Source organism: Antrostomus carolinensis, unplaced genomic scaffold (assembly GCF_000700745.2).
Source record: "Antrostomus carolinensis isolate BGI_N321 unplaced genomic scaffold, ASM70074v2 scaffold34293, whole genome shotgun sequence".
Taxonomy (NCBI): domain Eukaryota; kingdom Metazoa; phylum Chordata; class Aves; order Caprimulgiformes; family Caprimulgidae; genus Antrostomus; species Antrostomus carolinensis.
Genome location: NW_010303700.1, coordinates 2,262 through 15,814, shown reverse-complemented (window position 1 = coordinate 15,814; position 13,553 = coordinate 2,262). Strand labels below are relative to the sequence as shown.

General features: G+C 57.5%; 1 protein-coding gene across 1 annotated transcript in view; it reads left to right on the top strand.

Annotated features, from left to right (window-relative positions):
* The window catches only part of POLRMT (RNA polymerase mitochondrial), a gene marked incomplete at both ends in the record, with an annotated part of 16,045 nt that overhangs the window by 2,119 nt on the left and 373 nt on the right, over positions 1-13,553 (top strand). The window contains 16 exons of the mRNA XM_029084070.1: positions 1,841-2,027; positions 2,494-2,643; positions 2,770-2,937; positions 3,217-3,387; positions 4,062-4,301; positions 4,554-5,333; positions 5,876-5,998; positions 7,886-8,008; positions 8,961-9,140; positions 9,929-10,015; positions 10,286-10,399; positions 11,087-11,136; positions 11,426-11,524; positions 11,868-11,940; positions 12,425-12,507; positions 12,995-13,065. Coding sequence (XP_028939903.1) covers positions 1,841-2,027; positions 2,494-2,643; positions 2,770-2,937; positions 3,217-3,387; positions 4,062-4,301; positions 4,554-5,333; positions 5,876-5,998; positions 7,886-8,008; positions 8,961-9,140; positions 9,929-10,015; positions 10,286-10,399; positions 11,087-11,136; positions 11,426-11,524; positions 11,868-11,940; positions 12,425-12,507; positions 12,995-13,065 — 2,699 coding nt within the window. The remainder of the gene's footprint in view (positions 1-1,840; positions 2,028-2,493; positions 2,644-2,769; positions 2,938-3,216; positions 3,388-4,061; positions 4,302-4,553; positions 5,334-5,875; positions 5,999-7,885; positions 8,009-8,960; positions 9,141-9,928; positions 10,016-10,285; positions 10,400-11,086; positions 11,137-11,425; positions 11,525-11,867; positions 11,941-12,424; positions 12,508-12,994; positions 13,066-13,553) is intronic.

Genomic DNA, 13,553 nt, shown 5'->3' with positions numbered 1-13,553 from the left:
TGCATGGGCCGGAGCCGGGCGTCCACCCAAGCCATCTGGAGGTAACACACTTCACCTGCCACCCAGCCCAGGGCAGCACCTCCACAGCCTGTGCTGGGAGAACTGGGAGCTGGCTCTGGGGAGGAGCTGCCCCTGCTGGGTGCACGTCTGGGTGCTCTGACCCACTTCTCATGGCCAGATTTAGGGGCAGGCAGGGCTCCCACACTGGACCCTGCTTGCCACCCCAAGCTGATAGGGAGTTTGTCTGAGATCTTGCAGGGAAGGGAGATGTAGGAGGTGAGAACAACCTTGGTTCTGGCCAGACGTGTGTCTGCTCCCCTCAGAGCAGCTCCCTGGGCTGGGAGCAGCCTCTCTTTAGTCAGGTGCTCCTTGGTTCTACACCCATCCTGGGGTCTCTCCTGCTGGCCCCTCCACCGCTGCCCAGTAGGAATGGCTCCTGCATGTTACCTCCTGTGGCTGATGGGGACCTGGCTGGTGTCACTGTCATCCTGGTCTGTCCTTCTGGTGTCACCAGCAGGGGGTGGCCCGACAGCAGGTGGGGCTCTGGGCTCTGCTGTGCCCCGGAGTTTGGCTCCAGCCGGGAGGATGTGGCCCCACAGCATCATCCTCCGTGGGCCTGGGCAGTGAGAGATGTTGGCGTGTGCAGGGGATTCTGGTCCCCAGCAGCGATGGGGGCTGCAGGGAAGAGACCTTCCTCGCAGGCACTTCCTGGTGCTCAGGCTGTTCCTGCTGTGGCCCTGCTCCTGTGCCCGGGCTCAGTGCATGAACCACAGTCCCCTGCCCTTTGCCTGAGCTGTGCCCAGCCCTGTGGGTTCCCTTCTGCTGCCTCGGGCTGGAGGGGACAGCAGGGTTATTTGAGGGTGAAGGAACCTGGATTTTTTTGCCCAGTCTCACAGCAGCAGTGGAGCTCAGTCTCCCCACCCGAGTGTGAAGGTGAAAGCTGCCTGCTCAGCAGAGGTGCAGGCTGGAGGGGTGTATCATTGGTGGCTGTAACCTGAGGCGAGTGCCCTTGTCGGGACAGGCTGTGCCCTGGAGGCAGCTCCCACCCCAGCAGCTCCTGCAGCCCTGAGAGCTGTCTCCTGGCTGTGTGTGGAGGGCAGGGAGAGCTCCCGTGTTCCACAGGACAGTGTCCTGCTGCCAGGCTGCCCAACAGCCACGCTCTTGGTGGACTGAGGCATCTGCCTTCTGTGGGTTTCCCAGTTATGCCCATTTCTGCACCGTTCTTCCCCTGTCTGGGGCTGGGCAGACATCGATGCAGTCAGCTGCAGGTTGCTGCATGGAGTGTGCTCTGAGGACCGTGCAGGAGAAGGGAAGAGGCATCCCAGGGCAGGTGTGTGGGGCACATCCCGCTCCCCAGGACTGTCAGAGCCTTTCCAACGAGAGGCTGCAGCTGTCCTGGCTGCAGGATGGCACAGAGGAAATCTGTGGGGAACCACCAGGCATGGGGAGACCCCACCAGCCCTCCTGGAACGGCCTGGAGCCGGGTATCAGTCTCCTGCCCTGTGCTCAGAGCTCATTCCTGGTGGGTGCCAGCCCCAAAGCCCGGCTTTGGGAGAGTGTTTTGCTTTTGTGGCTGCCAGGGATTGGGGAGAGGTGGCTCCTTGTCCTGTGGTGTGGCTCATGGGGGTCTCGGTGATGCTGTTGAGGGCACAAGTGAGAAAGGAAAAGACTGCTACAGTCAAGGCTCTTGGATCCTCAAAAGGGCTCACCCCCATCTGTCTCCTCCACACTTCATCTTCTGTTTAAAAGCTTTGTTCCCTGTCTCATCATGAGCTCATTTTTGTCCAACATTCACAGTCCCTTGTGAAAAATTAAGCCTGTCTTATCTACCCCTCTTCAGATGTGTGCAGCAGCTGAAGAATGATGGCTTCCACGTGGATGAGCTCTTCCAAAAGTGCCTGTTTGAGGATGATGAGAAGGAGAAGGTGCTGAAGGCCATCAGGATTGTCGACCCCAACTACCAGCTGCCCCCCCCACCCAACCCCCAGACTTGCAAGTCTTCTCTGCTCCAGGACTTCTACTCCAAAGTAAGCCACAGAGCTGAGGGGTGTCTCTGCAGCTTGGAGAGGTGTTGGAGCTGGACAAATGGTGCTCACAGGTGTCCTCGAGTCCAGCCCAGGACTGTAACATGTACTTTTTAGCCTGATCTTTGCTCAATACCCCACATAAATCATCAGGCTGATGGAGTGAATAGCCTCACCCCGGCCTTTCAGAGGAACACAGAAGCTGAGGGCTGGCAGGGGGGCTGGAGATGATCTTCATGCACTGGGGGGGGTGCCTGGGTGGATGCTTGATGACACAGGAAGAGAGCAGCCTCTGGAGAGACCTGTTACTCCAGACTCCCTGGGGTTTGCCAGTCACACACCTCAGAAGTCCCAGAAAGTTGCCTTCCTCGGGGACTGGTACCACGTGCCTCTTGCAGGGAAGCTGGAAGAATGAGCCCCTCTTCTCTTCCTCTGGCTTTTGGCATCTAATGTCTCGCTCTTCTTGCAGGAGAAGACGGTGTCGTACCCCAAGCTGGATTTCTCTGTGCAGGAGCTGCAGGAACGCTTTCAGCAGCAGCTGGAGATGGAGCTGGATAACACTGTGACCATCGAGTCAGTGGAGTCAGCCAAACCTCTGACCCCACAAGCCATTAAAGCGGTAAAAGCTGAGGGAGTCTGGGGGGAAGGGGGCAGTTCAGCCCTCAGGGCCTGTGTGGGAGGGTGGCAGCTCCCTGGTGACATGCTCTCACCACAGCATCACTCTCTTGCTTCCCTTTCTGTGTAGCGCAAACTGCTGGCCAGCCTTCGTTCCCAGTGGCACGACTCCATCCTCCAGGCCCTGCAGAAGTCAAAGCTCAAGATGTCCAAGGTCAAGACAGCGTCGGGGTACAACACTCTCTACCCCTACCTGTGCCTGCTGCCGGATGAGGAGTACGTGGGCATCATGCTGCAGGTAGGACCCTGCCCTGCCCTCACAGAGCCACAGGAACAGGCAGCCACAAAGCACTGATGTCCTGCTCAGGCAGCAGAACCAGAACATGAGCCTCAAATTTGCCCAGGTCATTAGGTGCAGGTTCTGTCTGACCATGTTTCCTTCTTCATCACCTGCTCAGCATCACAGGAATCAGTGTATTTTTATGCTCCCCACACAGGGGCTTTTACTCCCACTTTGTCTCTGCTCCATCTTTCTGTTCCTCCCTCCTAAGACCCTTTTTGTCTTCCTCTTTCTCAGACCCTCAACACCCTCTCTCCACAAGGAGAGTCCCTGGCTGTCTTGGCCAGGGAGCTGGGCTCCAAAGTCTATGACAGATACATCACCCAGAGGAAGCTGCGCAGCCGGCAGCTGGAGAAGGTACAGGAGGTGTATGAGGACTACATCCACCTGCTGGCAAAGGACGGCCAGGTAGGTGTGCCTGGGAGAGGGGGGTCCTGGGACCTGCAGGTTCCACAGCAGCAGAGCAGAGATGGGGTGAGGCAGTTTGTCTTTCCACCTCCTCACAAGCACAAGGTCCAGGTTGTGGGATTCTGCTGCTGCAGAGGCCACCAGGACAAGTAAGGCCCCATCGAGCGCTTGGCAGACCCCTTGCCCCATGGCAAGAGGCAGGTCAGTTCTGGTGACCCAGAGCAGTGGGTATTCCTGAGCCAGAAGGTTTTAAATGAGCAGAGCTGATCCCTTGGAGCCAGGAGAGCTCTGGGGCTTGAGCAGGGTGTGCTTTGCTGGGCAGGATGGGAGGGGAGAAAGGGGCCAAGGCCACCGATCTGGGCAGCTCAAGGGCTGGGTGAGCAGGTCAGGACAGGGTGGGCTCAGGGTGTCAGCACAGGGATGTGGCAAGAGGAAGGGCTTTGTGGCACCGCTGTCCTGGCCTGCAGCAGAAGCAGGTTCTCACCGTCAGGCTTGTCCCTGTTGGCAGTCCTTCCCCCACATACCCCTGTCAGGGGGCACCTCACAGGGACACAGAGACAGGAGGGTCCTTCTCAGAGCCATGTTCTAGGTACATAGATCCCAGCCAGCAAATTCCCTGGGAACAGCATGGCTGGCTTCTCCAGCTGACCCCATTTTCTCCTTCCACCTCCCAGCCTGACAAGTACTTGCCACGGGAATACTGGGAGAAGCTGGTGGCAGAAGCAGGCTTTGGACCTTCCCTGAACTTGAAGGACTGCAGCTGGCCATACATGCTCCTCATGCGCCTGGGCATGCACCTGCTGGAACTCCTGGTGCAGTCTGTCAAGGTGCCCAGGAACACCCTCAACTGTCGCCTGGAGCCCAAGCTTATCCCTGTCCTCTACCACATCTACTCCTTCCACAGCAGCTGGCAGGTGAGCCTTGTCCTGGGGGCTCTGGGACTGTGCGGGTCACCTCTTCATCAGAACCAGGCCTTTGCAAGGCTCATTTCCTCTTTTCCTGCTGCCTCTCCTGCTCAGGGACACTCTGAGGAGCTTCTGGTTCTGTGTGGACAGTGTCAGGACTTAGCATGATCAGCATGTAATGGTTCATTGACCACATGCTCTTCCAGACTCCAGCCCTAGTCCTCTCCTGCTGATCTTCACCTCTGTGATTTTCCTCTCCAGGTTGGGCTGATAAAGCCCCATCCCATCTTCTCCCAGATTGTGTCAGATGCTGCAGAGACCTTGCTGACCTTTAACTCCTCTGCCATCCCTATGCTGTGTCCCCCAGTACCCTGGACCTCCCCCAACTTCGGTGCCTTTGTCCTCAATGACACCACGTTGATGCGCTTTGTGGACGGGGCCGTCCAGCACCAGCTGCTCCTGGAGCAGTGTCCTCCAGTGAACCTCCACCCCGTGCTGGATGCCCTGAACCAGCTGGGCAACTGCGCCTGGAAGATTAACCAGCCAGTGCTGGATATCATCATCTCCATCTTCAATGACAAAGGCAATGAGAAGCTGGACATCCCACCACCCATCTCTGAGGCCCCCAGGCTTCCTGCTGCTCCCAGCAACTCCTCTGCCTGGAGCAAGTCCCAGAAGCACACGCTGCTGCAGTGCAAGAAGAAGACAGCTGAGATGCACAGCTTGCGCATGGACGCGCTCTATAAGCTCTCCATCGCCAACTACGTCCGGGACAAGGTGTTCTGGTTCCCTCACAACATGGATTTCCGGGGCAGGACTTACCCTTGCCCACCTTATTTCAACCACCTCGGTAACGATGTCACCCGGGCCATCCTGCTTTTCGCAGAGGGAAGGCCACTGGGGCCCAGGGGCCTCGACTGGCTGAAGATCCACCTCATTAACCTGACGGGGCTGAAGAAGAAGAACACTCTGCAGGAGCGGCTGGAGTACGCCAATGAAATCATGGAGGAGATCTTGGACTCCGCTGACCACCCGCTCACGGTACGTGGGGAAGGGCTGGCAGGGCTCTGCTTGCTTTTGGGGTGGAGTGGTGGGACCCTGAACCACGGGGCAGTAGCGTGGGCTCTGGGAGCCTGCAGACACCCCCAGGTGGGTTGGGAGGTTTCCCTTCAATGACCAAACTGAAAAGTGAGGAAATTCCTCTGTGTTGGAGTCCAAGTAGGAATTGTCCAAATACACTGAGGAAAAAAAGGGATCAGTGTCATCTTCAAGTTCAGAAGAGACTTAATGGTTCCTCATACTCAGCATAGCTTCTAGAAAGCAAAACAGAAATCAAAGGGATTTTCAAACAAAACCATTTTGAAAGATAATGCTTTGAGAGGAAAAAGGGAAACAAAACGTTGCAGAGTTTCCTAAATAACACATTTCTGTCTAAAAACCCGAGGAAATGTTAGGGGAATGGAGACGTGCTGGGAGGAGATGCCTTGCCCAGTATATCCCAAGAGCACAGGGGCTCCTGCCTTTGCTTTGGAGTGTCCAAGGGCACTGCCTGCTCCTACCAGCCTGTGCTTTCCTCTTCCCAGGGCAGGAAGTGGTGGATGAACACCGACGAGCCCTGGCAAGCCTTGGCGTGCTGTATGGAAATCGCCAAAGCCTCGAGGTCCCCGGATCCAGCAGCCTACATCTCTCACTTCCCGGTTCACCAGGTAGGAGCCCAAGGGATCTGCATGGCTCGTGGCTGAGCAGGGGCAGGAAGCTCAGGGCAGGGCAGAACCATCCAGGCCTCCAGCACTGTGTTCATTAGCCGTGTGGCCAGGCTTTCTTCAGAACAGGAGTGCAGTCTGCAGGCATCTTGGCTCGAGAACTCCAGCGATTTGCCGCTGCGTGCAGCCGTTAATGAACCAGCACAGTTAAGTGCCACTTTGCTTCCTTTGGCTGGAGCAGAGCCTGTCTGGGAGATTGCTGTCAGCGTCCCACAGGGTGAGAGCCAGGCTGGTCTTGCCTTCTCCAGCTGCGGGATCAGGACTGGAAGTCAGCCCAGCCCTGGCTGGGTGGGATGTGCTGTGGTGCCCATCTGAAGTGCTGGGGGCTGCACTGAAGCTCTGGGGGCTTTTGCTCCACTCCTGTTCCAAGGCTGGAGCCAAGCAGCTCTGCAGGAGCCAAAGGTGGGAGGTCTAGACCTCTGAAGAAGGGCTGATCTCTGCCCCTGCGTTCAGTGACGTGGCTGTCACTCACCACAGGCCCTGTCCCTGCTTGGTCCCGCTCTGAGTGGGGCAGGTGCAGTTGTCAGGTGCTGCTCAGCTCTCTGGAGGTGTCTGTCCTTCCCGGCTCAGGGAGAGGAGCCAGGCAGTGCTCCCGTTAGCCAGCACTCAGCCCTCTCTCCCTGCTGTGTCCCAGCAGATCTGCAGCTCTGCCTGCAGCTGCTGCCCAGCCAGCTCTCTGTCTGCACTGATGGATCCTCTTGCTGCTTGGGAGACAAGGATTAATCGTTTTCCTGGTTTGCTCATCTATCTCGTTAGAAGATCAGATGGCCCTAATGAGGTGTGGGGGGAGGATAGGGGTGTATTCTACCAGTAGCAATGGTCTGGAATATGTATGAGACCATCTAAACTGCTGTTATGACAGCAAAAGATCAAGAGAGCAGTCGAGGGTGTGTGGAGGTGCTGATAATGAAATTCAAGCAAGGACTTCTTCTGGAGGGCACCCGAGTCTCTTTCCACCTGAGTCATCAGTGCTTGGTTAACAGTGACAGCTCTTCTGCTGCGGTGGCTGCCGAGCCCTGACAGATCTCAGCTCTGCAACTTGCTGCACTGCAGGGTGTGGGGAGGAGGGAGAGGAGAGCAGGGCTGATCCTGCTGGCAGCTGCCAGCTCCCTTTGACCAGGAGGAGCAGGGATGGTCCAGAGCAGCCGCACATCTGTGAGAGGTGGTTCTGCTGGTGCTGTCTGGGGAACAGCAGGACCTTCCCGTGCCAGTGTTCAGGTCCTGTCTGATCCAGGCTGATGGTGGTGTCGGGAGGGCTGTGGGGCAACTGCTGTGACAGGTTGGTCAGTGTGCCTCTGGCTGTGGGTTGGGAAGGGCTGGGTCGGAGCTGGTTCCTGTCAGAAGGATGGTTTTTTCAGCAGCCGTGGCACAGAGACAGCACAGCTCGTTGGAGCCCCGCAGTCAGGGCTGGCCTGCCTTCCTCCTCTGCCTCTGATCCTGGGTTTTCTGAGGTGGTTGTGACTGGTGGCCCTTGGGGCTTCTTTTAGCATCCCAGACAGATTTGTCATTTTCCACATCTCCTGTTTTCCAGTGTTTCCACAGGGCTCTGATGTCTTTGGAAATTCATGGAGGGGGCAGTGTGATGTCAGGTTTTCTTTTCTTTTTTTCCAAACCTCATAGGCAGGAGTAGCTGGTGATGAGACCCAGACACGAAAACTGCTGTGGCCCTGGCCACTGCTGGGTGAGCAGCTGCAAACCTGACTGAAGAGAGGGGACAGTAAATGGCCATAACCTGAGCCCAGCATATTCACTGCTGAGCAGGGACAGATGAGGAAGGCTCCATCCACACACTGACGCCTTGTTTCCACCCTGCTCTCTTCCCACATGCAGGACGGCTCTTGCAATGGTCTGCAGCACTATGCAGCTCTTGGCCGGGACCTTATTGGTGCCATCTCCGTCAATCTGATGCCCTGCAGTGTCCCTCAGGATGTCTACAGCGTGGTGGCCCAGCAGGTGAGGCATAGAGGGGACATGGGGAATTGTCCTCTTAGACCTGCCTTTCCCCCTGGCCAGTGTTTTGCTTGGGGTCACTGCAGCTCCCAGGGGGAAGGTCGAGGTAAGAGCAGTGCACAGAGTGCTGGGAAGGCATGAGCTGGTCACAGCAGAGAGTCCCTCCCTTCCCGAACAGGAACCACTGCAGTGGGGATCTGTCCTGACAGAGGCAGCTGTGAGAAATCCACTGGGCTTTCTGCAGTCCTCACTTCTCCTGAATGAAGTCTGGGACAAGTAGGGTAGAGAGGTGGAAGAGAGCAGAATGTTCCTCATCTCTTGGTCACAGCTGGCTGGTCTGCAGGTTATGGGGTTTTCTTTGAGCTGAGTAGGAGGGAGAGGGGAGGGATTCACTGCTGCTAAGTCTTCAGTTTTCCTGGCAAGACACGATGTGAAATGAGCCTGTTGGGAAGTGTGCTGAGATCTACCAGACTCAACTGGCATTGAACCCCTGGCTCTGCCTTCTGGGTCTCAGCAGATGTTTTACCCAGGCAGCACTGTACCAGAGGGCAGGAGGAGCACACAGAGGGTGCAGGGGTTGCTCAGAGTTATCGTTGGGGGAGGCAGAGGCAGGAGAACTTGAGTCCTGAGCCACAGTCCTAGTGCCGTGTCCTTGTGATGTCCAGCAGCACCCAGGTGCTAAGTGAGACAGCTTTGCTGAGATAGCAGTGGAAAGCTCTGGTCCTCACAGGCACCGTTGTCTGAGAGATCCAGATGCCTCTTGATTCCTTCAGCAGTTAGTCTCTGTTAACCAGGGCTGGTCAAGCTGCAGGGCTTCTGGTGGGAGTTCAAGCCAGGCAGTGCACAGCTCCAGGAGGCCTCGTGTGGTTCCCCTGACTCTCCCCCAGCCATGGAGGGGACTTGGGCCAGCACGGCTCGCAGTGGGGCTGACCTCCCGGGATGCTGCTCTCCTCAGGTGGAGGAGTTTCGGAAGAAGGATGCTGAACAGGGGGTGAAGATTGCCCAGGTGCTGCAAGGCTTCATCAGCCGCAAGGTGGTGAAGCAGACGGTGATGACGGTGGTGTACGGTGTCACACGCTACGGCGGGCGGCTGCAGATGGAGAAGCGCCTCAAGGAGATTGATGAGTTCCCTGAGGTAACGTGTCTGCCCCACCCTCCCCCAGCCTCCCCCAGCAGCATTTGCTTGGCTCTCAGGCCCTGCTGGGAGAGGGACCTGCTCTGCCCTTCTCATGGGTTTCCTTCCTGCCTTGCTCTTCCCTTACCCCCCAAATCTCAGCTGGCAGAGGGTTGTGCAGGACTGAGCCCCCCGTGCCTGTGCCAGGCTCGCCCAGCCTGCAGGAGAGCTGTCTGCTAGCCCCCGTGGGCAGGGAGGGATTCTTCAGGTGGGGCTGCTCCTGATCCTTCCTGGGCCCTGCTCAGTGCCCTGACAGCCTCAGCTTGTGTTTCAGATGCAAAGCAAGGTTTGTGGCTCTGCTCTTCCCTCTGGAAGTGGCCCTTGTCTCTAGCAGAGCTCTTGGAGGCTTGCTCCTCCTGATGCCTATTTCTTGTTCCATGACCCCATCACGAGACAGTCCCTGCTGAGCACAGTGGGTGATTTCCTGGGGCAGGTTGGTCCTTGGAGCATTTCTGCCGTGTGTTACGTTCCTGGGGCAGATGAGGCAGCAAGAGCCTCCTCTTCATGCAGGGATGTTACACAGAGATCAGCCTGTCCTTGGACAAGGAGCTGTCTGAAATGCTGATCTCAGGCTCCCTCCAGCACAACCCACAGCCACTCAGGACTTAGCACAGTCTGTGATGGAGGCAATTTGGAGGCACCAGAGAGCAGGGAGATGCTCTTTTAGCTCACCCCAGGTCCCATCACTTTGCTTCACATCTTTCGCTGCCTTTTTGCCTGACTCCTTGCTCCACCTTTGCTCGGTGCAGGAATACTTGTGGGAAGCATCTCACTACCTGGTAAAGCAAGTGTTCAATGGCATCAAGGAGATGTTCTCAGCAACTCGAGATATCCAGGTAAGGTGCCCGTTTCCTCTTCTCTCTCTCTGCCTTTTCTTCTTCCCTGGCCCACCCATACACAGGTCAGGGGATGCTCCATGGGGAGGATGGTTCTTCTGGGTCCTGGCCCAGAGAGGGTCCTCCTGTCCCAGCCCAGAGGTGTGGGATGGTGCCTGCTGCAGGGCCAAACTCCCCTGTAAGGCAGAAGTCAGGCTCGCCTGTGCTGGGAGGGGATCTCCCAGCTGCCCTTACTAACTCCAGCCCCTTTCTTCCCCACTTTCCCTGAAGAACTGGCTGACAGAGAGCGCCAAGCTCATTGCCCAGTCGGGACGGACAGTGGAGTGGGTCACACCACTGGGTCTCCCCATCGTACAGCCCTACTACCGGTCCAGATCCACTGTGGTGAGTGTCTGGTGTGTGCATCTACCCCTCGCTCTGCCATGGTGGGGAGCAGGGAGAGGGCAGCGGGGCTTCGAGGCAGCAGGCTAAAGCCCTGCAGGTTGGTATCACCTGCAGGTTGTCCTGCAGAGCAGGTAGGATTTGTGTGCACACACATCCTCCAGCCCCATCGTTCCTGCAGAGCCTGGAGTGTGTGGGTGGGCTGGTGAGGAAGCTCTGCTGCTCCCGTCCCACTCAGGCAGCTGGGGCACAGGCCTGTTCCCCGCACCGAGGAGCTTCCTTGGGGCTGGCGTGATTCAGTCTCGCTGCTCTCGCCTCCCACGCGCCGCTGCGCTGACTCACGTCTCCACAGCCTGTCTCGTCCTCGCAGCCACTCACCTCCAGGAGCCCTTCTCTTGGCCCTCTCAGGGGTGAATCAGCGTGTCGCTGGGAAGGGGTGAAGGATGCCTGCCAGCATCCTCGGGAGGGGGGGCAGGCAAGGTGTCACTGAGGAGTGACGACTGCCATGGTGACTGGGATGCTCTGGAAAGGTCCCAGCTGCCCAGGCCCCTTGGTGCAGCCAGGGACGTTTCCTGCAGAGCAGCTCATGGTCTGCAATCCCCTCTCCAGAAGTACGGGCAGTGCTGAGTGCCCTGTGCTGGCTGGGCCGTGCGGTGTGACAGCTGATCCCCTTTCTCTCTCTCTCTGCAGCTGAATTGTGGCATGCAGAACTTGAGCGTGAAAAACGCCAGCAGCAGCCAGTAAGTGTGAAACCACGGTCTTTACTGAGCCCCTGCTGTCTCCAACCTGTGCTCTGGGTACAAAAACTTCCTATCTGTGGAACCTGCCTGAGCCAAAGCTCCTGGTATCCCCCTGAGCTGCAGGAAGCCAGCCAGAGGAGAAGGGCTCTGGGCTTCAGCAGGGCCTTGGGGTCTTCCAGGGCTGTCCCCATCAATCCCAGGTCTTGGCTGGCACTGCCTCTGTGCTGGCACCCTCCTCTTTGGCCCTGGAGGTGCCCCAGCTCCTCCCATCTCCATCTCTGTGCTGCAGGAAGCCTGACACAGTGAAACAGAAGAATGCCTTCCCACCCAACTTCATCCACTCCCTGGACTCCACACACATGATGCTCACGGCTCTGCACTGCCTCAGGTAGGGAGCGGGCAGCCGCGGCTCTTCCTTGGCTCCGGGACTCAGTCTCTGCTGGGAGAGCATCCCAGGGCACGACCTGTGATGTGGGAAAGAGGTTTCCCTGGTGGGTGGGTGTTGGGCCTTCTGGCAGGGAAGGGGTGAGAGGAGGCAGCAGGGCAGGGACAGGGAGGTGGCAGGATTAGCCCTCTCTCTCTGAAGATCTGCAGGTGCTGTGCAGGGGGTCCCCCTCCTTGCGTGGTCCCTGCAGGGACCCCACCACCAGCAAGATGGTTTGTATGGGGTCAGGGATATCAGGGAGAGAGGCCTCTCAGCATGACTTCATGGCCCTTCTGCTGCCTCCCAGGCAGGGTCTGACCTTCGTCTCAGTCCACGATTGCTACTGGACTCATGCGCTCACCGTGGACGTCATGAACCAGGTAAAAGTGTCCTCCCGGGTCCTTTGTGAGCAGAGATCTTGCTGATCTGTTCCTCTGGGCACTTGCCAGCCCTCGCCTCCCCTGGGCTTTGCTCCACAGGCTCATTTATTTACCCAGGCAAGGTAAACCTGGGGTGCTTGCTGACAGTTGCAACTGATTTCCTAGTGCCATGGCCCCATCTCTTCCCCCGCTTCCGGGGGCGTGTGTGGGAGAATCTGTGCCTGTAAATCAGCACCTGGCTGCCTCTGTCCTGCCCTGGGCTCTTTTCCCTGGAGTCCTGCAGGGGCTGTTAGATTGAGAAATGTGGCTTGGACTCTGCTTCCCACCTCCCCAGGCTGATTCCCTTCACCCTTGTCCAGCAGCCCCCCCTTCCCACTCTTGCTTGCCCGCTCCTCACCTCTGACCTGTCTTGGCTAAGAAGCACCGAGGGCAGGGAGGGGAAAGTGCCTGTTAACCTGTGACTCTCTGTTGCTCCCTGGGTCAGATCTGTCGGCAGCAATTTGTGGCTCTGCACAGTGAGAAGATCCTGCAGGATCTGTCCAAGTTCATGCTGGAGAAGTACTGCAGGTATTCCTTCCCCCACCACACTCGTTCCCACCCACACCAGTTCCCTCTCCAGGGATTGTTGTGCCCGGATGCTCACAGGTTGTGTCATCTCCTGGGGGTTGCTCAGGAGGGAAGCTGTGCTTCCTTCTTGACTGACACCCAAATTGCCTTAGATCTCGGTGTGAAAAACAATGTGTCTGTGTCCTTTTGCTGCAGAACTGGAGTAGGATTTGGTGCTTGAATCCCTGGGTGAACCTGGGGTGAGCCAGAATGTCTGTGCCTTGGGTTCCCCACTGCGTGGCCCTCTCTTACTGACAGCACAGACCGACCCAGTCCTGGGCAGGATCTGTAGATGCCTCAGCACCTGCCTGGGGCTGCTGTGGCAGGGTGTGTAATGAGTTTTGGAAGAGCTTAATCCCGTTGTTGGGGGCTTGCACAGGGGGGCAGAGGAGGGTGTACCTTCTCCCAGGACTCCCATGCTGATTTGCTTTCCTTCTGGTTCCTCCAGCCCTGACAGAGAGACTAGAGCCCTCTGGCAGAACAAACTGATGGAGCAGCTGTCGAATGTTCCCCAGACAGGTAAGAGCACAGGACAGGAACTGCAAAGCTCAGGAGCAGTTTGGAGAGAAGGGGAGTGAGATGGAGAATGGCCCTAAAATCCCTGAGCTCCTGTGGTGTCTGAAGTTGGACATGGTGAGGGTCTGACCAGCCATGCTGAAGCTGTCCCCTAAGATGAGGTTCTCCTGCCTATGCTGGACTGCAGAGCTGTGGGGCCATCAGTGCTGTAAGACATTCCCCTGCAGCCTCCCTGGGAGCCGTCCCAGCCCTCCCTGGAGCTGAGCCCCTGGGATTTCCCCCACGTTGACCCAGCTCATCCCGTCCCCCATCTTGTTCCTCTCCCATCTGTTCCCAACCATGAGGCATTTGCCTGGAGATGGGAGTGCTGCACTCAGCATGATAATTGCCAGGATCTAGATGATGCACATGCAATGGGATTAAGGCAATTAGTTTAACTCCTCCTAATCTCTGGGCCCTGCCTCTGCCAGACCATCTGGCTGACCTTTGCT